Source organism: Mustelus asterias, chromosome 2, assembly GCF_964213995.1.
Source record: "Mustelus asterias chromosome 2, sMusAst1.hap1.1, whole genome shotgun sequence".
Classification (NCBI taxonomy): Eukaryota; Metazoa; Chordata; class Chondrichthyes; order Carcharhiniformes; family Triakidae; genus Mustelus; species Mustelus asterias.
Genome location: NC_135802.1, coordinates 16,021,469 through 16,045,251, shown reverse-complemented (window position 1 = coordinate 16,045,251; position 23,783 = coordinate 16,021,469). Strand labels below are relative to the sequence as shown.

Genomic DNA, 23,783 nt, shown 5'->3' with positions numbered 1-23,783 from the left:
GGGCTATGGGCCAACTGCTGGCAGATGGGATTAGGTGGGAGGTCAGGTGTTTCTCGTGTGTCGGTGCAGACTCGATGGACTGAAGGGCCTCTTCTGTGCTGTATGATTCTCTGATTCCTTTGTGTCAGGTATGAGTCCAACAAGTGCAGAGATTTCTCCTGACTCATGTTGACTCCAGTCTTGCTCAGACTCCGTGGTGTCACTTGATTAAAAGCTGCCTTGCTGTCAAAGGCAGATACTCTCACCTCTATTCCAATTCCTACATTTCCACTTCACCAATACTTGATTGTTTGTGATGCTGTTTGGAATGTCCTGGAGTTGTGAGAGTCACTGTACAAATGCAAGACTTTCTCTTTGTCTCCGTCTTGCTTTCTTCTTCCCGACAGGACCTGCAAATTGGTGTTAATGCTGCACTCACTCACTCACAAACTTTGGGTTATTAAAAGATTCAAGGAGAATGTACTCTTGTTAGTTCACCCTGCGATTACAGGTTGTGGACAACATTTGTGGCAATTCTCACCCACACAGAGGTTCAGGAAATGGGAAAGCAATATTAGTTTGAAGTTTATTTATTAGTGTCACAAGTAGGCTTACATTAACACTGCAATGATTGGGGCAGCACGGTGACCCAGTGGTTAGCACTGCTGCCTCACAGCGCCAAGGACCTGGGTTCAATTCCCGGCTTGGGTCACTGTCTGTGAGGAATCTGCATGTTTTCCCCATGTCTGCGTGGGTTTCCTCCGGGTGCTCTGGTTTCCTCCCACAGTCCGAAAGACGTGCTGGTTCGGTGCATTGGCCGTGCTAAGTTTTCTCTCAGTGTATCTGAACAGACACTGGAGTCTGTCGACTTGGGGATTTTCACCGAGAAATGTTAGCTGGTACTGTGAATGCCTTCTGTTACAAATTCACAAGGTACTTACTGCAGAGGAACTGCCCATTTGGCCCAGCTGAACCATGCCGGGTATTTACGCTCCAGATGAGCCTCCTCCTATCCCTCAGCATCGAACTCCATCTGCATATCCTGCTATTGTTTTCACCCTCATCTGCTTATTCAATTTCCACTTAAATGTATCTGTGCTATTTGCCTCCTTTGGTAGCGAGCTCCACATTTTCACCTCTCTCTGGGTAAAGAGGGTTGTCCTAAATTTCCAATTGAACCTATCAGTGGCTATCCTATGTATATAGAGGAAGTGGTGCAGGAGTGGTATTGTCATTGGACTAGTAATTTTGTGATCTGGGTTCGAATCCCACCATCACAGATGGTGAAAATTTGAATTCAACAAAAATCTGGAATTAAAGATCTAATTGACCCATTTGGTTCCTTAGGGAAGGAAATCTGCCATCCTTATATATGGCTCCAGGTCCACAGCAATGTGGTTGATTCTCTGAAGTGGCCTTGCAAGTCACTCAGTTTAAGGGCAGTAAATGCTGGTGATGCCCACATCCCTTGAAAGACCTTTCGTCTTGGACTCCTTTGCAAGCAGAAACATCTTCTCAATGACTATCCGATGTCAAGATCTCTGTCAGGTCACCCTCAGCTTTCTCTTTCTGGAGAAAGGAGTTGTAAACCTGTTCAAGTATTTCCTGATAGGTATAATCTCCCAGTTCTGTTATCATCTGTCAGGAGAAAAAGAGAGATGGTAGATGTTTACAGGGACTATCGAACAAACCTACGCCACTCCAATTCCTAACGTGGAAGAAGGCGGCTTAACTCCAATTGTCTTCACTATGTCTGACTCGCATATGGTTCGGGGATTTTGATTTGATTTGATTTATTATTGTCACATGTATTAACATACAGTGAAAAGTATTGTTTCTTGCACGCTATACAGACAAAACATATCGTTCATAGAGAAGGAAAGGAGAGAGTGCAGAATGTAGTGTTACAGTCACAGATGGGATGTGGGGAAAGATCAACTTAGTGTGAGGTAGGTCCATTCAAAAGTCTGGTGATAGCAGGGAAGAAGCTATCCTTGAGTCAGTTGGTACGTGACCTCATTTTGTACCTTTTTCCCGACGGAAGAAGGTGGAAGAGAGTATGTCCAGGGTGCTTGGGTCCTTGATTATGCTGGCTGCTTTTCCGAGGCAGCGGGAAGTGTAGACAGAGTCAACGGATGGGAGGCTGGTTTGCGTGATGGACTGGGGGCTACATTCACGACCTTTTGTAGTTCTTTGCGGTCTTGGTCAGAGAGGAGCCATACCAAGCTGTGATACATCCGAAAAGAGTGCTTTCTAAGGTGCATCTGTAAAGGCTGGAGAGAGTCGTAGTAGACATGTCAAATTTCCTTAGCCTCCTGAGAAAGTTAGTGGGCTTTCTTAACTTTAACGTCAGTGTGGAGAGACCAGGACAAGTTGTTGGTGATCTGGACACCTAGACACCTGAAGCTCTTGGCCATTTCCACTTCATCCTTGGGCCATCAGAATCACTGAAAGGTAACCCTGATGCCAGTCATTCATTTCTTTTTGGGAATCGTTCAGAAGTGGAAATGTCACGTATCTGCACAATCACCAAGGGGCAGCACCGTGCCAACTCATGCTGCCAGCGCTCACACATGACACAATAGAGGAAATCACTGATCTGTGAACTTTGCTTAGATGCTGTGCTCAGTGTTTAACTTTCATGCTTACAATAAATAGCGCGAGTCCCAAGATGACTTGGAGCAATAGAAAAGTTTGGTTGAAGGAGACAGTGATTCCTAATGTAGAAAAAGATTGATTTACACAGTGAGAAGCCAGGAACCGTGAAGCAGCAAAAAAGTCAGTGGACGGAAGTACAGAAATTGCTAACAACTGTGTGGAATCTGCACGTTCTCCCTGTGTCTGTGTGGGTTTCCTCCGGGTGCTCCGGTTTCCTCCCACAGTCCAAAGATGTGCAGGTTGGGTTGATTGGCCATGCTAAATTGCCCCTTGGTGTCAGAGGGACTAGCATGGTAAATACATGGGGTTACAGGGGTAGGGCCTGGGTGGGATTGTTGTCGGTGCGGGTTCGATGGGCCGAATGACCTCCTTCTGCACTGTAGGGATTCTATGATCTTGCATTTATATAGCACCTTTAACATAGTCAAATGTTCCCAAGGAGTTTCACAGGAGTGTTAGAGGAGAGAGCAGTGGAGAGGTAAAGGGCTTTCTGGTAGGCTTTTCAGAGCTTAGAAGCTAGGTATCCAAAGGCCTTTCCGTCAATGGAATGACCGAAATTAGGGATGAACAAGAGGCCAGAATTGGTGGAGTGCAGAACTCTCTGAGGGTTGCAGAGCTTGAGGAGGTGACAGAGGTAGGGAGGGGCAAGGCCATGGAGGGATTTGAAAACACAAATTTTAAAGTGACGATATTGCTTGACTTGGAGCCAAAGAGAACTGGGCTGATGGGGGACTTGGTGCGAATTAACACAAGGTCAGCGGAATTTATGGGAGGTGGGAGGCTGACCAGGAATGCATTGGAATCGTCAAGTCTTGAGGTACGAATGAACGAGGGTTCCTGCAGCAGATCAGCTGAGGCAGTGTTGGGTGATGCCTCAGAGGTGGAAATGGACAGTCTTGGTGACAGAATCAATATATATCTATTCAGAAACTCATCTCAGGGTCAAATACAACGCCAAGGTTGAGAATGGACTGTTTCAGCCTTGGGCAGTTGCCAAGGAAACGGATGGAGTCAGTAGCTATAGAACAGCTAGTGTACAAGTACAAAGAGTAATTGGAAAAGCTAATGGAATGTCAGCCTTTGTCTTAAGGTGGCTGGAATACAAAGGGCTGAAATTTCTGTTACATCTTAGTGTGGCACAGTGGTTAGCACTGCTGCCTCACAGCGCCCAGGGACCTGGGTTCAATTCCGGCTTCAGGTCACTGTCTGTGCGGAGTCTGCATGTTCTCCCCGTGTCTGCACGGGTTTCCTCCGGGTGCTCCGGTTTCCTCCCACACTCCAAAGATGTGTGGGTTAGGTTGATTGGCTATGCTAAATTGACCCTAGTGTCAGGGGGATTAGCAGGGTAAATAAAAGTGGGGATACAGGAATAGGGCCTGGGTGAGATATTGGTCGGTGCAGGCTCAGTGGGCCGAATGGCCTTCTTCTCTGCAGTAGGGATTCTATCTTTACACAACTCTAGTTAGACTACACCTATAGTTCTGGGTTAAACAGAGTTTAAAAATAAGGGGTCACCCATTTTAAGATGGAGATGAGGAGAGGTGCATTGACCTTGGAGAGGGTGCAGCATATACTCAGCAGAGTGATACTGGGGATAAGAGAGGTATACAGACCAGGCTCGTATTGCCTCATGTATCCAGGATTAAAGGGCAATTTCATTGAAGTGTTTAAGATGATTAAAGGATTTGATAGGGTACATAACCATTTAGCCTCTTGAGCGTGTCATAGAAACATACGAATCAGCCCTTTCGAGCCGGATCCGCCATTTAAATTAGATCATGGCTGGTCAGATAGTGGCCTTGACGCCACATTCCCGGCAAACCCCAATACCTTTTGGCTCCCTCGTTAGTCATAGAATCCTTACAGTACAGAAGAAGGCCATTCGGCCCATTGAGTCTATACCGACCACAATCCCACCCAGGCCCCATGCCTGTAACTCCACACATTTATCTTGCTAACCGCCCTGACACTAGGGTCACTTTAGCACGACCAATCCACCTAACCCACACATCGAGAATTTATCCACCTTCGTCTTATAGATATTGATTGGCCCCCACCTCCACCGCTCTCCGGGGAAGAGAATTCCAAAGACTCACATCCCTCTGGGAGAAAAAAAAACTCTCCTCATCTTCATCTTACATGGGTGACCCCTTATTTTTAAACTTTGTCCCCTTGTTCTCGTCTCTCAGACGGGGGAACATCCTTTCAGCTTCCAAAGGATGGGGAAGGTCATTATTGAAGCAGCTGAGGTTGGGTTTGTGCCGAGGACACTACCATGAGGAACTCCCGTGGCGATGTCCGGGGATAATTGGCCTCCAACTTCCACAACCATCTTTCCCTGATTTCCACTGACTTTTTTGCTCGGGCTTTTTGACACTACGCTGGTTCAAATGCTGCCTTGACATGAAGGGCAGTCACTCTCACCTCACCCAGAGTCCAACCCTTTTGTCTATGTTCGGACCAAGGCTGTAATGAGGTCAGGAGCTGAGTGGCCCTGGTGGAATTCCAATTGAATGTCAGTGAGAGCAGGTTATTGCTGAGTAAGTTCCATTTGATAATCAACTATTGCACTGTCGTCAATCCCTTCCATCGCTTTACTGATGAGTGGGAGTGGCTGATGGAGCAGTAATTGGCCAGTTTGGATTAATTCTCCATTTTGTGGAAAATGATTCCAGTAGGGCAAGGGCAGCAGTTACCTGGGAACGCCACCACCTGGAAGTTACCCTCCAGGTCCTTTAGAGGACGAGAAGGGGGATGTAATAACTGGAAATGAGGACATGGCTGAGGTATTTTGTGTCAGGTATTTTGTGTCAGTCTTCACAGTGGAAGACACAAATAACATGCCAAAAATTGATGACAGGAAGGCTATGGCAGGTGAGAACCTAGAAACTATCATTATCACGAAAGAGGGAGTGTTGGGCAAGCTAATGGGGCTAAAGGTAGACAAGTCTCCTGGTCCTGATGGAATGCATCCCAGGTACTAAAAGAGACGGCGGGAGAAATAGCAAATGCACTAGTGGTAATTTACCAAAATTCGCTGGACTCTGCGGTGGTTCCCGCAGATTGGAAAACAGCAAATGTGACACCACTGTTTAAAAAAGGAGGTAGACAAAAGGTGGGTAACTATCGGTCGGTCAGCTTAACTTCTGTAGTAGGGAAAATGCTTGAATCTATCATCAAGAAAGAAATAGCGAGACATCTGGATATAAATTGTCCCATTGGGAAGATACAGCATGGGTTCATGAAGGGCAAAGAACAAAGAACAATACAGCACAGGAACAGGCCCTTCGGCCCTCCAAGCCTGCGCCACTCCCTGGTCTACACAGGTTTGACTAATTTGGTGGAATTCTTTGAGAACATTACATGTGCAGTGGACAATGGGGAACCTGTGGATGTGGTGTATCTGGATTTCCAGAAGGCATTTGACAAGGTGCCGCACCAAAGATTGCTACATAAGATAAAGGTGCACAGTGTTACGGGTAATGTATTAGCATGGATAGAGGATTGGTTAACTAACAGAAAGCAAAGTGTGGGGGTAAATGGGTGTTTTCCTGGTTGGCGATCAGTGACTAGTGGTGTGCCTCAGGGATCAGTGTTGGGACCGCAATTGTTTATGATTTACATCGATGATTTGGAGTTGGGGACCAAGTGTAGTGTATCAAAATTCGCAGATGACACTAAGATGGGTGGAAGAGCAAAGTGTGCAGAGGACGCTGAAAGTCTGCAAAAGGATACAGATAATCTAAGTGAATGGGCGAGGGTCTGGCAGATGGAGTACAATGTTGGTAACTGTGAGGTCATCCATTTTGGTAGGAATAACAGCAATTTAAATGGTATTATTTAAATGGTAAAAAATTGCAGCATGCTGCTGTGCAGAGGGACCTGGGTGTCCTTGTGTAGGAATCTCAAGGAGTTGGTTTGCAGGTACAGCAGGCAATTAAAAGGCAAATGGAATTTTGTCCTTCATTGCTAGAGGGATGGAGTTTAAAAACAGCGAGGTTATGTTGCAGCTGTATAAGGTGCTGGTGAGGCCACACGTGGAGTACTGTGTACAGTTTTGGTCTCCTTACTTGAAAAAGGATATACTGGCACTGGAGCGGGTGCAGAGGAGATTCACGAGGTTGATTCCAGAGTTGAGAGGGTTGGCTTATGAGGAGAGACTAGGTAGACTGGGGCTATACTCATTGGAATTCAGAAGAATGAGGGGAGATCTTATAGAAGCATATAAGATTATGAAGGGAGTAGATAAGATAGAAGCAGGGAAGTTGTTTCCACTGGGAGGTGAAACAAGAACTAGCGGGCATAGCCTCAAAATAAGGGGAAGCAGATTTAGGACTGAGTTGAGGAGGAACTTCTTCACACAAAGGGTTGTGAATCTGTGGAATTCCCTGCCCAGTGAAGCAGTTGAGGCTACCTCATTGAATGTTTTTAAAGCAAGGGATAGATAAATTTTTGAACAGTCAAGGAATTAAGGGTTATGGTAAGTGGGCGGGTAAGTGGAGCTGAGTCCACAAAAAGATCAGCCATGATCTGATTGAATGGCAGAGCAGGCTCGAGGGGCCAGATGGCCTACTCCTGCTCCTAGTTCTTATGTTCTAAGCCACTCACCATCCTGACTTGGAAATGTATCGCCGTTCCTTCACGGTCACTGTGTCAAAATCCTGGAATTCCCTCCCTAACTGCACTGTGGGTGCACCTACACCTCATGGATTGTAGCGGTTCAAGAAGGCAGCTCACCATCACCATCTCAAGGAGAACAAGTGATGAGCAATAAATGCTGGCCTCACCAGTAATCCCTTAAATGAATAATTTTTAAAAAGGCCACTTCAACAGTGTAGCACTCCCTCAGCATTGTGCTAGGGAGCACCAGACTTGATTTTAGAATCATAGAATCATAGAATCCTACAGAGTAGAAGGAGGCCATTCAGCCCATCGAGTCTGCACTGATCACGATCCCACTCAGGCCTATCCCCATAACCCCATGCATTTACCCTAGCTAGTCCCCCTAACACTAAGGGGCAATTTAGCATGGCCAATCCATCTAAACAGCACATCTTTGGACTGTGGGATGAAACTGGAGCACCCGGAGGAAACCCATGCAGACACAGGGAGAACGCGCAGACTCTGCATAGACAGTGACCTAAGCCGGGAATCGAACCTGGGTCCCTGGCGCTGTGAGGCAGCAGCGCTAAACACTGTGCCATCGTGCCGCACTTGTGAAAGCTGTAAAGTCACTTCTGATGTAGAAATGAGAATGTTACCTACATACGAGGGGCTCCTGAGCGACTGATCTGTCTTCTACACAATGTGCTTTGTCCCTGTGCTCCCCGTGCCTCTTTTTTCAGTCCCAGTGTAAAGTTGACAAGAAGCAGAAATGTGCACTACGCACGCACACGCACACACACATGCACACACACGCACACACACACACATGCACGCACACACACGCGCACACACACGCTCACACACACACACGCTCACACGCACACACGCACACGCACACACACCCGCAGAATACTCTGCTAACCAGAACGGGGATTGCAGACAGGCTGGACGGGCTGAGTGCCAACCTGTTGGTGCTTTGTTAACCCTGGAATCCTAAAGGCCGAGCTCCCGGGAATGCCTTCAGACGTTCAAATGGAGTGTTTAAAAAGCTGGCTTCGTGCATTGTGCCAGCATTGGTGTGAGGTTACCCTGCTGGCCCCAGCACCTGAAGCTGAGGTGCCTGGTTCAGCTCCAGTGATTGTGTGCATCACTGTGCCTCTAAATGTGTACAATGTGCTGTGATCTGCCCTATTAAATATGGATCATTGCCCAGAACCAAGGCCACAAGATTTGTTTGGCAAACTTGCAGGGCTGCAGTTAACTTGAGTTTAGATCCTTCGCAAGCCCAGGTGCAGATCAAGTTAAATGTCAGCTCCAAGCACGAGAGGTATTTTTATTTGTTCTTCTCTCTTCTTTTTCCTACATCAGTTCTACCACCCACCCCTTCCCACACTTCTTGAAAGAATTACAAAATTGAGAGACCAGAAAAGACCAGCCTGCCCCACATTTCATGATCATCATAGAATCCCGACAGTACAGAAGGAGGTCATTCGGCCCATTGAGTCTGTACCGACCGCAATCCCACACAAGCCCTATTCCTGTAACCCTCATTTACTCTGCTAATGCCTCTGACACTAAGGGGCATTTTAGTATGGCCAATCCACCTAACCTGCACATCTTTGGACTGTGGGAGGAAACCCATGCAGACATGGGGAGAAAGTGCAAACTCCGCAGAGACAGTGACCCAAGCCGGATGATGCTAGGAGAATCCTGACTGAACACTTCTCATCCCCCCCCACCGCCTCCTCCCATCCATCCACACCTCCTCCACCTCCTTCCTCACACCCCCAAAACGCTGTCCCCACAATTGCCGCCCCCCCCGCCCCCCCACCGACCCCGCCCCCCCCCCCCCCCCCCCCAAGCCCCTGCCTAACCTGGCACAGTGGGACAGTGGTTAGCATTGCTGCCTCACAGCGCCAGGGACCCAAAGTTGATTCTGGCCTTGGGTGACTGTCTGTGCTGAGTCTGCACGTTCTCCTCGTGTCTGCGTGGGTTTCCTCTAGTTGCTCCGGTTTCCTCCCACAGTCCAAAGATGTGCAGGTTGGGTGGATTAGCCGTGCTAAATTGCCCCCTACCTGCCACCCACACCGCGTGCCTGCTGCAGCGGTTTCGGAGAATTTGGCGGCCAGCCAAATCTCTGTTCACTGTGGCGGGAATGGGAAAATCCCATCGGTGCTGTGAATGGTGGTAAGATTCTGGCCTTAGTGTCCTGAGAGTGGATTAGGGGTTTTGGGGATCAGGCAGGCAGAGGGAGGGGTGGGGCAAGATGCTGAGTCGGTGCAGACACAATGGGCCAAATGGCCTCCTTCTGCACTAGAGGGATTCTATTTCATGATTTTATGGTTACGTGTACTAAAAGAGAAACCACCCATTGTCAATAAGAGAAAGACATCTCTTGCAAACTGCTCCCCAACTTTTCAGGTGATTAAAACCAGTCTAGGAGATTACATAGAACGGGCCACATTTTTTGATTTGATTTGATTTATTATTGTCACATGTATTGGGATACAGTGAAATGTATTGTTTGTTGCGCACTATACAGACAGAGCATACCGTTCATAGAGAAGGAAAGGAGAGAGTGCAGAATGTAGTGTTACAGTCAGAGCTAGGGTGTAGCGAAAGATCAACTTAATATGAGGTAGGTCCATTCAAAGTCTGATGGCAGCAGAAAAGAAGCTGTTCTTGAGTCGGTTGGTACGTGTCCTCAGACTTTTGTATCTTTTTCCCAATGGAAGAAGGTGGAAGAGAGAATGTCCGGGGTGCGTGATGTCCTTGATTATGCTGGCTGCTTTTCTGAGGCAGCTGGAAGTGGGGAGTCTGTTAAGACACTAATCATCCTTGTGAAGTGGAGATGCTGGCGTTGGACTGGGGTGGGCACAGTAAGAAGTCTTACAACACTAAGTTAAAGTCCAATAGGTTTATTTGGAATCACGAGCTTTCGGAGCGCTGCTCCTTTATCAGGTGAATGGAGCAGGGAAGGCCCACTCACCTAAAGTAAAGTTTAAAGTAAAGTTTATGTATTAGTCACAAGTAAGGTTTACATTAACACTGCAATGAAATTACTGTGAAATTCCCCTAGTCGCCACACTCTGGCACCTGTTCGGGTCAATGCACCTAACCAGCACATCTTTCAGATTGTGGGAGAAAACCGGAGCACCCGGTGGAAACCCACGCAGACACGGAGAGAACGTGCAGACTCCACACAGACAGTGACCCAAGCCGGGAATCGAGCCCAGGTCCCTGGCGCTGTGAGGCAGCAGTGGTAACCACTGTGCCACCGTGCCGCGCACACATCAGATCTGATGAAGGAGCAGCGCTCCGAAAGCTCGTGATTCCAAATAAACCTGTTGGACTTTAACCTGATGTTGTGAGACTTCTTGCTGCATCCTTGTGAAGTGACTTCAGATGACTGAGTCCCTTCTCCAGTATCTTAGCCAAGTGATTGTTTTGAATGTTTTTGGTACAAATGCTTATTTGACCCTGAACTGAGTTTTCAAGCACATATCTTCTCGGTCATCTACTCTCACCCCTGTAACATTGCCCCGCCTCCTCCCCTACCCCAGCCCCCCGCTGCTAAAACCCTCATCCATGCCTTCACTACCTCCAAATCCAACTACTCCAGTGCTTTCTTAGTCGACTTCCTTCCCGCTCCCCTCTGTAAACCTTGCTGCCCATGTTCTGACTTGCATCAGGTCCTGTTCTCTCATGTGCATACTAACCCCAATGGTTCCCATTCAGCAACACATCCGTTTCAAAGTAAAGTTTATTTATTAGTGTTACAAGTAGGCTTATATTAACAGCGCAATGAAGTTACTGTGAAAATCCCCTAGTTGCCGTACTCCGACGCCTGTTCGGGTACACCTGAGGGAGAATTTAGCAAGGCCAATGCACCTAGCCAGCACATCCTTTGGACCGTGAGAGGAAACCGGAGCACCCGGAGGAAACCCACGCAAACACAGGGAGAACGTGCAGACTCCACACAGTTACCCAAGCTGGGAATCGAACCTAGGTCTCTGGCACTGTGGGGCAGCAGTGCTAACCACTGTGCCACCGGGCCGCCCACACAACAGGCTTGCGGCTAATGTAGATCTGCAAGTACAGGGGTGATGGACGAATGGGGCGTCGGGAGCAGCAGAGCTTTGGATGAGTTCAAGTTTATGAAGTGTGGAAGGTACACCCAGTATAATGCAGTATTATTATTGACGGTTAGCAGTAAGCCCCGACAAATGGACTGGAGAAAGAAGAAGGGTCTGGAACAAGCTTCTACTGTCTCAATTAGTTCTGCATGTGATGGGAATTGTTATTAAGCTAGTGAGATGTCAGGGATCAGTGTGTAGCAGGAAGGTGCTGCTGCTACAGGATATACGGAAGACAGTGTGAATAGCTGAAACAAGACAATCCATCAACACCTCTGCAGGGTGATGATATCTTGTGAATAGTAGGAACTTGCAACAAAAGAGCACAGTGAGGTGTGAAAGGGTTTTTGGGAGCTGCTGTGGCTCCTTTCATATTAATGATTGTATAAGGAACAGAGGCAGCAAGATTTAAGGGGGAAACTGGGTGATTATGGAAGAAATGTTTTATGTGGAATGTGTTTGAAGGGAGGAAGTGTTTTCTATGCGTGGGGAAAATTATAAGTGTGGAAAATGTTTATATCATGATGCATGTATTTGATATCCTTACAATAGTTATTGATAAGGAAACTTGCTCCCTGAAGTATAAGGGACACAGACATGAAGGGATAAGACTGGGACCGTCTGATGTGCTGTCTTTGCTGTGTTGCTCCCTTTCACTAGCTCACTTTGCTCAAATTTCCTTCCTTGTTCCCAGCCCTGAACTCGCAACTTTCTCCAGTTTCACAGGATCACAGAATTGTTATGGCGCAGATGGCCATTTGGCCCATTGTGCCTATCCCGGTCTCCAAATGTGCTTTCTGACTTAGCCCCTGTCTTTTCCCCGTACTCCTGCACATTGTTCCAACGGAATAATACTCTAATGCCTTCTTGAATGCCTCGATTGAACCTGCCTCCACCATACTGCCAGACAGAGCATCCCAGACCGCTGTGTGAAAAAGATCTTTCTCACATCACATTTTACAAGTCAGCTTAAATTTCTGCCCTCTCATTCTTGATCTGTTTTTGAGCAGGAACAGTTTCTCCCTCTCTACTCTGTTCAGCCCCTTCATGAATTTAAAAACCTCGATCAAGTCTCCTCTTAGCCGCCTTCTCTCCAAGGAGAACAGTCCCAATCTCTCCAGTCTATCCTCATAACTGAAGTTTCTCATCCCTGTAACCATTCTTCTAAATCTCTCTTGCACTCTCTCCAATGCGTTCACATCCTTCCTTTAGTGTGAGGCCCAGACTGTACACGGTATTCCAGCTGAGGTCTAACTAGTGTCTTGTGTAGGTTCAGCATAATCTCCTTGCTAATATACTCTATGCTCCTGTTAATAAAGTCTAGGATATTGTCTTCTTCATTGACTGTTCTCTCCACCTGTCCTGCTACCTTTGATGATTTATGCACAGAAACACCCAGGTCCCTCTGCTCCTGCACCCCTTTATAGAATTGTACATCCCATAGGACGGCACGGTGGCACAATGGTCAGCTTTGCTGCCTCACAGCGCCAGGGACCCCGGTTCGATTCCTGGCTTGGGTCACTGTCTGTGTGGAGTCTGCACGTTCTCCCTGTATCTGCGTGGGTTTCCTCCGGGTGCTCCGGTTTCCTCCCACAGTCCAAAGATGTGCGGGTTAGGTGGATTGGCCATGTTAAATTTCCCCTTAGTGTCAGGGGGACTAGCTAGGGTAAATACATAAGGTTATGGGAATAGGGCCTGGGTGGGATTGTAGATTGTGCAGACTCGATGGGCCGAATAGCCTCCTTCTACATTGTAGGATTCTATGATTTTACATTGTCTCTCCATGTTCTTCCTACCAAAATGCATCACCTTACTCTTCTCCGCATTGAACTTCATCTGCCACCTATCTGCCCACTCCAGCAACTTCTCGATGTCCCTTTGAAGTCCTACACTATCCTCCTCACAGTTTGCAATGCTTCCAAGTTTTGTATCATTGGCAAATTTTAAAATTGTCCCCTGCACACCAAGATCGCTATCATTAATATATATATATCAGGAAAAGCAAGAATCCCAATACTGGGAACACCACTGGAAAACTTCCACCAGCCTGAAAAATATCTATGAACCATTACTCTCTGCATCCTATTACCCAGCCAATTTTGTATCCATGTTCCGAGAGTCCCTTTTGTTCCATGAGCTCTAGCATTTCTCACAAGTCTATTGTGTGCCTTTCAGGAGTCCATGTACACCACATCGGAGTGTATTTGAAAAGTGGTGGTTATTATGTGGAATCGCACAGAATTAGGCCATTGAACCCACCAGGCCCAGCCAAACCACCTCCCATCTCTACATCACCTAACCCTATCAGCACATCCTCCTGGCTCTGTGTTTATCCAGCTTTATCGTAAACACATCAATGATATTTGCCTGAACTAGCCCTGGCCTTCCAACAGGAGGTGAGCGGGGCTGATTGATTGGAAATTTATCCAGTCATCGCCATTGTAGCTGTGATTGGTGGTGTCACAATCTGGAGTTTTATTCTAATAAACAAGATGGCAATGGAGTTGGGAGAGAGAGACTTCAAACACTAATCTGCACAACCCGTTGCAATTACCTTGTTACAGGCAGTTTTACACTCACAATATTTCCATTGTAAATGCTTAAGTTGGTGGTTTCAGTGTTAAACATCAAAGTGAGGAAGTTCAGGATAAGCCGATTACTTGAAAGAAACAAAAATAATAGGAATGGAAAATGTAAAGGGTCTGGGGACCGTGACTGATGATGAGCCATTGCAAGCTGTGTCTTAATAGATTGGGGCACCGTTACTGTACTCAGCTGTACAGACTCCCAGAGACAATTCCTGGCTTGTGTTGGAGTTAGTTAACCATGGTGGGAATGGTATAATTGCCCCTTGGATCTCCTTCCTCGTACAAAATACAAACTTCGAAAACCGCACACTAAAAACAAAAAAGGTGAATACACTCCTTTCTGAAGGGGGTTTGAGAAGGTCCGGGGAAACAACCGCAGATCCACTCAAACCGGGGAAACAACCGCAGATCCACTCAAACCGGGGAAACAACCCCGGACCTTTCAAACCGGGGAAACAACCCCAAACCCCCTCAAACCGGGGAACCAACCCCGGACCTTTCAAACTGGGGAAACAACCCCAAACCTCCTCAAACCGGGGAAACAATCCCGGACCCCCTCAAACCGGGGAAACAACCCCCCAGACCCTCCCAAGCCGGGGAAACAACCCCAAACCCCCTCAAACCGGGGAACCAACCCCGGACTCTCTCAAACCGGGGAAACAACCCCGGACCCTCTCAAACCGGGGAAACAACCCCGGACCCCCTCAAACCGGGGAATCAACCCCAGACCGTCTCAAACTGGGGAAACAATCCTGGACCTCTCAAACCGGGGAACCAACCCCGGACCCTCTCAAACCGGGGAAACAACCCCGGACCCTCTCAAACCGGGGGAACAACCCCGGACCCTCTCAATCCGGGGAACCAACTCTGGACCCCCTCAAACCGGGGAAACAACCCCGGACCCCCTCAAACCGGGGAAACAACCCCAAATCCTCTCCAACCGGGGAAACAACCCCAGACCCTCTCAAACTGGGCAAAAAACCCCGGACCCCCTCAAACTGGGCAAACAACCCCGGACCCCCTCAAACTGGGCAAACAACCCCGGACCCCCTCAAACTGGGCAAACAATCCCTGACCCCCTCAAACTGGGGAACAACCCCGCTCCCTCTCAAACCGGGGAAACAACCCCAAACCCTCTCAAACCTGGGAAACAACCCCGGACCCTCTCAAACCGGGGAAACAACCCCAAACCCCCTCGAACCGGGGAAACAACCCCAAACCCCCTCGAACCGGGGAAACAACCCCAAACCCCCTCGAACCGGGGGAACAACCCCGGACCCTCTCAAGCCGGGGAAACAACCCCGGACCCCCTCAAACCGGGGAAACAACCCCAAACCCCCTCAAACCGGGGAAACAACCCCAGACCCTCTCAAACCGGGGAAACAACCCCGGACCCTCTCAAACTGGGGAAACAACCCCGGACCCTCTCAAACCGGGGAAACAACCCCAGACCCTCTCAAACCGGGGAAACAACCCCAGACCCTCTCAAACTAGGGAACAACCCTGGGCCCTCTGGAATCTGGAACGCAGCAGCAAGGCTTTGGGATAAGAGGAATGTTCATTTTAGCACTGAGATGAAGAGGAATTCCTTCACTCAGAGGGTTGTGAATTTTTGGAATTTTCTACCCAGAGGGTTGTGGATGCTCCATCATTAAATATATTGAAGGCTGAGGGAGACAGATTTTTGGGTCTCTTAGGGAATCAAGGGCCATGAATAGCAGACAGGAAAGTGGAGCTGAGGCAGGAGATCAACTCTGAACACAAGAACAAGGAGCATGAGTGGGTCATTCTGCCCCTCGAGCCTGCTCCGCCATTCAATAAGATCATGGCCGATCTGAAAGTTAACCTCAGATTTGCATTCCGCCTCTCCTGATAACCTATCACCCCTCTTTGCTTTCCTATAATCTATGCACCTCTGTTTTAAAAATATTCAAAGACTCCACATTCTTTCACATCTTTTTCAGGAAGAGAGTTCCAAAGGCTCATGATCCCCTGAGAGAAGAAATTTCGCCTCATCTCTGTCTTAAATGAGCGACCCCTTATTTTTAGACAGTGACCGCTAGTTCTAGATTCTCCCCATGTCTGCGTGGGTTTCCTCCAGGTGCTCCGGTTTCCTCCCACAATCCGAAAGACGAGCTGGTTAGGTGCACTGGCCGTGCTAAATTCTCCCTCAGTGTACCCGAACAGGTGCTGGAGTGTGGCGACTAGGGGGTTTTCACAATAACTTCATTGCAGTGTTAATGTAAGCTACTTCTGTCTAATAAGTCAACTTTAGTAAATTTTCTCTGAAGTGTTTCCAACATACTTATATCTTTCCTTGAATAAAGTGACCAATACTGTAGACAACACTCCAGATGTGGTCTCACCAGTGCCCTGTACAACTGAAACATAACCTCCCTACTTTTGTGTTCAGTTTCTCTCACAATAAGTGGTAACATTCTATTAACTTTCTAAATTGCTTGCTGAATCTGTATACCAGCCTTTTGTGAGTCATGCACTAGGACACCCAGATCCCTCTGCACCTCAGAGCTCTACAATTTCCCACCATTTAGATGCTTCTTTTTTATTCTTCCTTTTTTATTCTTGCCTGGATCTTATTGATTGGTGGAGCAGGCTTGAGGGGCTTCCAATCAAAATCTTTGGGGGAAACCAGTGAAGTTAATGGTCCAGTCATGTTTAATAATGTGGGCGATTCTCTCAGTAGTGTACAATATCTCAGCTCATCCCAGATAAAAAAACAGAGGTGACAAGTGAACGTCTGCAAAGGGATATAGATAGTCTAAGTGAGTGGGCAAGGGTCTGGCAGATGGAGTACAATGTTGGTAAATGTGAGGTCATCCATTTTGGTAGGAATAACAGCAAAATGGACTATTATTTAAATGGTAAAAAATTGCAGCATGCTGCTGTGCAGAGGGACCTGGGTGTCCTTGTGCAGGAATCTCAAGGAGTTGGTTTGCAGGTGTAGCAGGTAATTAAGGAGGCAAATGGAATTTTGTCCTTCATTGCTAGAGGGATGGAGTTTAAAAACAGCGAGGTTATGTTGCAGCTGTATAAGGTGCTGGTGAGGCCACACCTGGAGTACCGTGTACCGTTTTGGTCTCACTTGAGAAAGGATATATTGGCACAGGAAAGGGGTACAGAGGAGATTCACTAGGGTGATTCTGGAATTGAGAAGATTGGCTTATGAGGAGAGACTGAGTAGGCTGGGACTATACTCATTGGAATTCAGAAGAATGAGGGGAGATCTTATAGAAACATATAAGTTTATGAAGGAAGTAGATAAGATAGAGGCACGGAAGTTGTTTCCACTGGCAGGTGAAACTAAAACTAGGGGGCATGGCCTCAAAATAAGGGGGAGCAGATTTAGGATTGAGTTGAGGAGGAACTTCTTCACACAAAGGGTTGTGAATCTGTGGAATTCCCTGCTCAGTGAAGCAGTTGAGGCTACCTCATTGAATGTTTTTAAGGCAAGGATAGATACATTTTCTAACAGTAAAGGAATTAAGGGTTATGGTGAGCGGGTGGATAAGTGGAGCTGAATCCACGAAAAGATCAGCCATGATCTTATTGAATGGCAGAGCAGGCTCAAAGGGCCAGATGGCCTACTCCTGCTCCTGGTTCTTATGTTCTTATCTAACATAAGTTTAACATTTATTTATTTGTCACAAGTTGGCTTACATTAACACTGCAATGAAGTTACTGTGAAAATCCCCTAGTCGCCACTCTCCGGCACCTGTTTTTGTACACAGAGGGAGAATTTAGCATGGCCAATGCACCTAACCAGCACATTATTCAGACTGTGGGAGGAAACCGGAGCACCCGGAGGAAACCCATGGAGACACGGGAAGAACGTACAAACTCCACACAGTTACCCAAGCCAGGACTCGAACTCCAGAAAAGTCCCAAACTTTTTTCACTGGGCCGCACTTTCGGAATAAAAATTTGCTCGCTCCACACCGAATTTTTTAGTGATAAAAAATACATTTAAAAACACAAAAAAACACTCCTAGCAGTGCTTGATTCATAACATAGAACACAACTAGTTTATAACATGATCATGGGACATCCAGAAAGTATAAAACAATCACTTTGGAAAAATATCTAATCCATGTTTAAATGTTTCTTTGATTGTCCTTGAATCTTCCCGCTACACTTGCCATCCTCTCTCACTGCACCAGTGTGGCGCGCCGCATCCTTTGGGAACCACTGGCTTAAAGGAAAAAAGCAAGATGGAGAGATGTAGGGAGGGAATTGCAGAGCTTGGGGCCTAGGCAACTGAAGGCCCAGCCTCTGGTGATGGAGCAATTAAAATCAGGAATGCAGGAGGCGGCACGGTGGCACAATGGTTAGCACTGCTGCCTCACAGCGCCAGGGACCCGGGTTCAATTCCTGGCTTGGGTCACTGTCTGTGTGGAGTTTGCACATTCTCCCCGTGTCTGTGTGGGTTTCCTCCGGGTCTCCTGTTTCCTCCCACAATGCAAAGATGTGCAGGTTAGGTGGATTGGCCACGCTAAATTTCCCCTTAGTGCCAGGGGGACTAGCTAAGGTAAGTGCATGGGGTTATGAGGATAGGGCTGGGTGGGATTGTGGTCGGTGCAGACTCGATGGGCCAAATAGCCTCCTTCTGCACTGTAGGATTCTATGGTAAGAGGCCAGAATTAGAGGAACGCAGATATCTTGGAGGATTGTGGGGATGGAGAGGAGTTATTAGGGAGGAGCAAGATCATGGAGGGATTTGAAAACAAAGATGGGAATTTCAAAATCAAGATTTAAGTTTATTTATTAGTGTCCTAAGTAGGCTTACATTCACACTGCAATGAAGTTACTGTGAAAATCCCCTAGTCACACATTCCAGCGCCTGTTCGGATACACTAAGAGAGAATTTAGCATGACCAATGCACCAAACCAGCAGGTCTTTTGGAGTGTGGGAGGAAACCGGAGCCCCTGGAGGAAACCCATGCAGACACAGGGAGAACATGCAGACTCCATACAAATGGTCACCCAAGCCGGGAATTGAACCTGGGTCCCTAGCGCTGTGAGGCAGCAGTGCTAACCACTGTGCCACCGTGCCGCCCCTTTGCGGCGATTGTCATTTTAAGAGCAACACAGCAGAAGAGGGTCACCTGGCTTGGGGAAACCAGTTGGAAATGAGTGTGGGTAATCACTCCAGGGGTGGGGTATTCTCTTGGGCAGAAGACATCGAGAAGACATGGAGGGACTGGGGCAGCCAGTGGGCTGCCAGCCTCTGTAAAGTTTTTCCTTGTTAATAAATATCTTTTTGTTCCTGGGCCGAATGGCCTCCTTCTGCACTGTAGGGATTCTATGATTCTATGAGTATTGGAGCTGTTGAATGTGGGATTATAGTTTCAGCAGCAGATATTTTCTAGAATGCGCTTTGCCAGTTCTGTCTCTCACCCTCTCTCTCTCTCTGTTTCTCAGTTACCATGACAATGTTAAATCCTGGCCCCAAACTCCCAGCGTCTACAGGTGTGGTGAGCAGGGTTTATGACTATTTTGGGAATAACTGGTCAGGTGCTCAAAGACAGGATTAAGAACACAATTGAGTCGTTGTACTCACAGACGGTGTACAGTTGTTGATGGCACAGTCTTGTGTGGTGGGTGAGAACAGGTTGCTACAATGAAGAATTGGGTCGATGCAGGTTCTCCTGAAGAGCTTCAGGGCAGCACCCCTCTGAGGAGGGGGTGCAGCCCAGGCACGGCAGAATGATATGGGCAGAGCACCTCAAATTTGGCAACCACGGCACTGAGTCCGGGCCGGATTTCAGAACTTGCTGGTTTTCAGGGAAAAAAATCGGACCCCCCCCCCCTTAATTCAGTGAATAGAGGTCACAGGAAAACCAAATGATACGATTGCAAAGCACTTTAGGTTAATGGCCACATCACTGCTGATATTAATTCACTTTCATGCATTGGATTTAATTAATCTTTCATGCCTCCCTCACTTTCCTAAGTTTATTTATTAGTGTCACTTGCTGGCTTACATTAACATTGCAATAAAGTTACTGTGAAAATCCCCTGGTCGCCACACTCCGGCGCCTGTTCGGGTACACTGAGGGGCAGTTTAGCACTCAACCAGCACGTCTTTCAGACTGTGGGAGGAAATCGGAGCACCCGGAGGAAACCCATGCAGACATGGGGAGAATGTGCAGACTCCACACAGACAGTGACCCAAGCTGGGAATCGAACCCGGGTCCATGACGCTGTGAGTCAGCAGTGCTAACCAGTTTGCCACCGTGCTGATGCTTTGGAAGTGCTTCATCATCTATCACGTGCTTTGAGACAAAGCTTGGGTGTTATGGAAGGCATTTCATGAATGCAAATCTTTCTGTCCTGACCCAACTCCGATTGGGTGAGGAGATTTGAAGCCCGTTCCCCCTGGGGGATGTGTAGCTCGGTGATTCCGTTTCTCGGGAACACGTATGGACCGAATTGTTGCTAATCCCCCTTCCTGTTCCGAAAATCCTTTCTTCCAGGAAGTGGTTCAGAAATAGACGGTGGGGACGAAGATAAAGAAATTGCATCGAAAGCAGTGGCGTTTGTTATCAGAAGTTCCCGAAAGGGTGTCGTCCCACTCTGTGCGGATGTTGCCAATCTCCTGAAGATCAAGTGGCGGTGAGTGTCAGCAGATAGGCTGTTACATATCAGGGCAAATTTTAACATCAAAAAAACGGGTAAATTGGGGTCAGGTCAGATGTTAAATTGTGAAACTCACGCACTGCCATGTTTCATGGAGATGAGATAAAGGGTTGACCGGGCAGCCTGCTCCCGGGAGGCGGGTATTGAGTTTGATTTAATTTGATTTATTATTGTCACATGTATTAACATACAGTGAAAAGTATTGTTTCTTGCACGCTATACAGACAAAACATACCGTCCATAGAGAAGGAAACGAGAGAGTGCAGAATGTAGTGTTACAGTCATAGCTAGGGTGTAGAGAAAGATCAACTTAATGCAAGGTAAGTCCATTCAAAAGTCTGATGGCAGCAGGGAAGAAGCTGTTCTTGAGTCGGTTGGTATGTGTTCTCAGACTTTTGTATCTTTTTCCCAATGGAAGAAGGTGGAAGAGAGAATGTCTGGGGTGCGTGGGGTCCTTGATTATGCTGGCTGCTTTGCGGAGGCAGGGGGTAATGTAGACAGAGTCAATGGATGGGAGGCTGGTTTGCGTAATGGACCGGGCTTCATTCACGACCCTTTATAGTTTTTTGCAGCCTTGGACAGAGCAGGAGCCCATACCAAGCTGTGATACAACCAGAAAGAATGCTTTCTATGGTGCATCTATAAAAGTTGGTGAGAGTCCGGGGCGGCATTGCAGGAAGACAAGGTGGCACAGGGGAAACTACCTGCATTGCTGTGGGTTGACCAACAATGCCATTAGGGAGGGAATTCCAACGTTTTGACCTAGAAACTGCGAAGGAACGGTGATATATTTCCAAGACAGGATGGTGAGTGGCTTGGAGGGGAACTTGGTGGTGTTCTCATGTATCTGCTGCCCTTGTCCTTCTAGATGGAAGTGGTCGTGAGTTTGGAAGGTGCTGTCTGAGGATCTTTGGTGAATTGCTGCAGTGCATCTTATAGATAGTACACACTGCTGCTACTGAGCGTCGGTGATGGAAGGAGTGGATGTTTGTGGATGTGGTGCCAATCAAGCGGGCTGCTTTGTCCTGGATGGTGTCAAGCTTCTTGAGTGTTGTTGGAGCTGCACCCATCCAGGCAAATGGGGAGTATTCCATCACACTCCTGACTTGTGCCTTGGAGATGGTGGACAGGCTTTGGGGAGTCAGGAGGTGAGTTCCTCGCCACAGTATTCCCAGCCTCTGACCTGCTCTTGTAGCCACTGTGTTTATGTGGCGAGTCCAGTTGAGTTTCTGGTCAATGGTAACCCCAAGAATGTTGACAGTGGGGGATTCAGTGATGGTTACACCATTGAATGTCAAGGGACAGTGGTTAGAGTGTCTCTTATTGGTGATGGTCATTGCCTGGCATTTGTGTGGCGCTAATGTTACTTGCCAGTTGTCAGCCCAAGTCTGGATATTCATAGAATCATAGAAACTCTGCAGTGCAGAAGGAGGCTATTCGGCCCATCGAGTTTGCACCGACCACAATCCCGCCCAGGCCCTATCCCCGTCACCCCACGTATTTGCCCTACTAATCCCTTTAACCTACGCATCCCGGGACACTAAGGGGCAATTTGAGCATGGCCAATCAACCTAACCCGCACATCTTTGGACTATGGGAGGAAACTGGAGCACCCAGAGGAAACCTCTGTCTGGATCGCATTGCATTTGAACATGGACTGCTTCAGCCTGTGACGGGGCCAATGCCAGGGCACTGCCTGGCCATGCCCCTCTCTCCTGGGGTTTTTTCTCACTTTTACTCCCCTGGGGGGGCGGGCGGTGATCTCCTCAACAAGTTCACGTTGGGTGAGCCCTGTTATAAACTGTGCTGACGTGACATGATGTCAGCGAGGTTTGAAGAGATGCCTGGGGGGGGGTATATGGTGTGTAATTACAATGCATGTTAGTGTATTAGAATCAGGTTTACACCTCTGATTGCATCGCCAGCAAGATTCACGATTTCCTGGTTTCGCTGGATCTCATGTCCCTGGCACCATTCCTGCGCACAGACACAGTGGGCTCAAGATCCCACCCAATTACTCCAAATGATTGCTGTCCACAGAGTTTAGAGAGGCCAAAGTCTTTGTAGGATTGTTGAACAGCCTTAAGGGTCCATCAGGTGTCACCCTCAGGGTCGCAGGATAGAGCAGGGCAAGCTACATTTAGAAAGCTTTCAGACACTTTCCAGCCTCATCCAAACCATTGCAACTGAAGCTATGAAAATGCGTGAATACCGGCTGGGGGTTAGACCTCGAAAACAGGACATCACGTTCAATATTAATACATCCAGCTCTCGTGTCGAGATTAAGAAAGCGTGGTATCCAGTTCTCAAAACATTTAGCTGGGAGCTCACCCTCAGCTCCTTCAGGTGAGCCGGTCCCACAGACACTTCTCCGGCCTCGCCTCTCCAGCTCAATCAGGATAGCTGATTTTCCAAGGATTGAAAGTGGGACTCAACTCAATTGTACCGGAAGTGCTGAGAGAAACATGTTTTAGTGAGGAGCTGAAGGAAATCAGCATTAGTGGAGAAATGGTTTTGGGGAAATTGATGGTATTGAAGATGGAAAAATCCCCAGGTCCTGATAATCTTCATCCCAGAGTACTTAAGGAAATGTCCCTGGAAATAGTAGATCCATTAGTGTTTCTTTTCCAAAGTTCTTTGGACTCTGGACTGATTCCTACAGATTGGAGGGTAGCTAATGTAAGCCCGCTATTCAAAAAGAGAGGTAGAGAGAAAACAGGGAACTATGGACCAGTGAGCCTAATGTCGGTACTGGGGAAGTTACTCCAGTCCATTATCAAGGATTTCATAACTCAGTATTAGGAAGGCAGTGATATAATCAGACAAAATCAACATGGATTCACAAAAGGGAAATCGTGCTTGATGAATCTATTGGAATTTTTTGAGGATATAACTAGTAGAGTTGACTGATGAGAACCAGTGGATGTGGTTTATTTAGACTTTCAGAAGGTTTTCGACAAGGTCTCACATAACAGACTACTGTGTAAAGTTAAAGCACATGGGATTGCAGTTAATGTCTTGAGATGGATAGAAAGCTGGTTGGGGGATAGGAAGCAAAGAGTTGGCATAAATGGGTCTTTTTCTGATTGGTAGTCAGTGACTAGTGGGGTTCCGCAGGAATTTGTGCTCGGTCCCAACTGTTCACATTATATATTAATGA

At 47.5% G+C, this 23,783-nt stretch overlaps 1 protein-coding gene across 1 annotated transcript in view; it reads left to right on the top strand.

The window, feature by feature from the left end:
• LOC144505537 (uncharacterized) overlaps positions 1-23,783 on the top strand; it is a 77,064-nt gene that overhangs the window by 7,822 nt on the left and 45,459 nt on the right. The window contains exon 3 of the mRNA XM_078231668.1: positions 20,461-20,599. Coding sequence (XP_078087794.1) covers positions 20,461-20,599 — 139 coding nt within the window. The remainder of the gene's footprint in view (positions 1-20,460; positions 20,600-23,783) is intronic.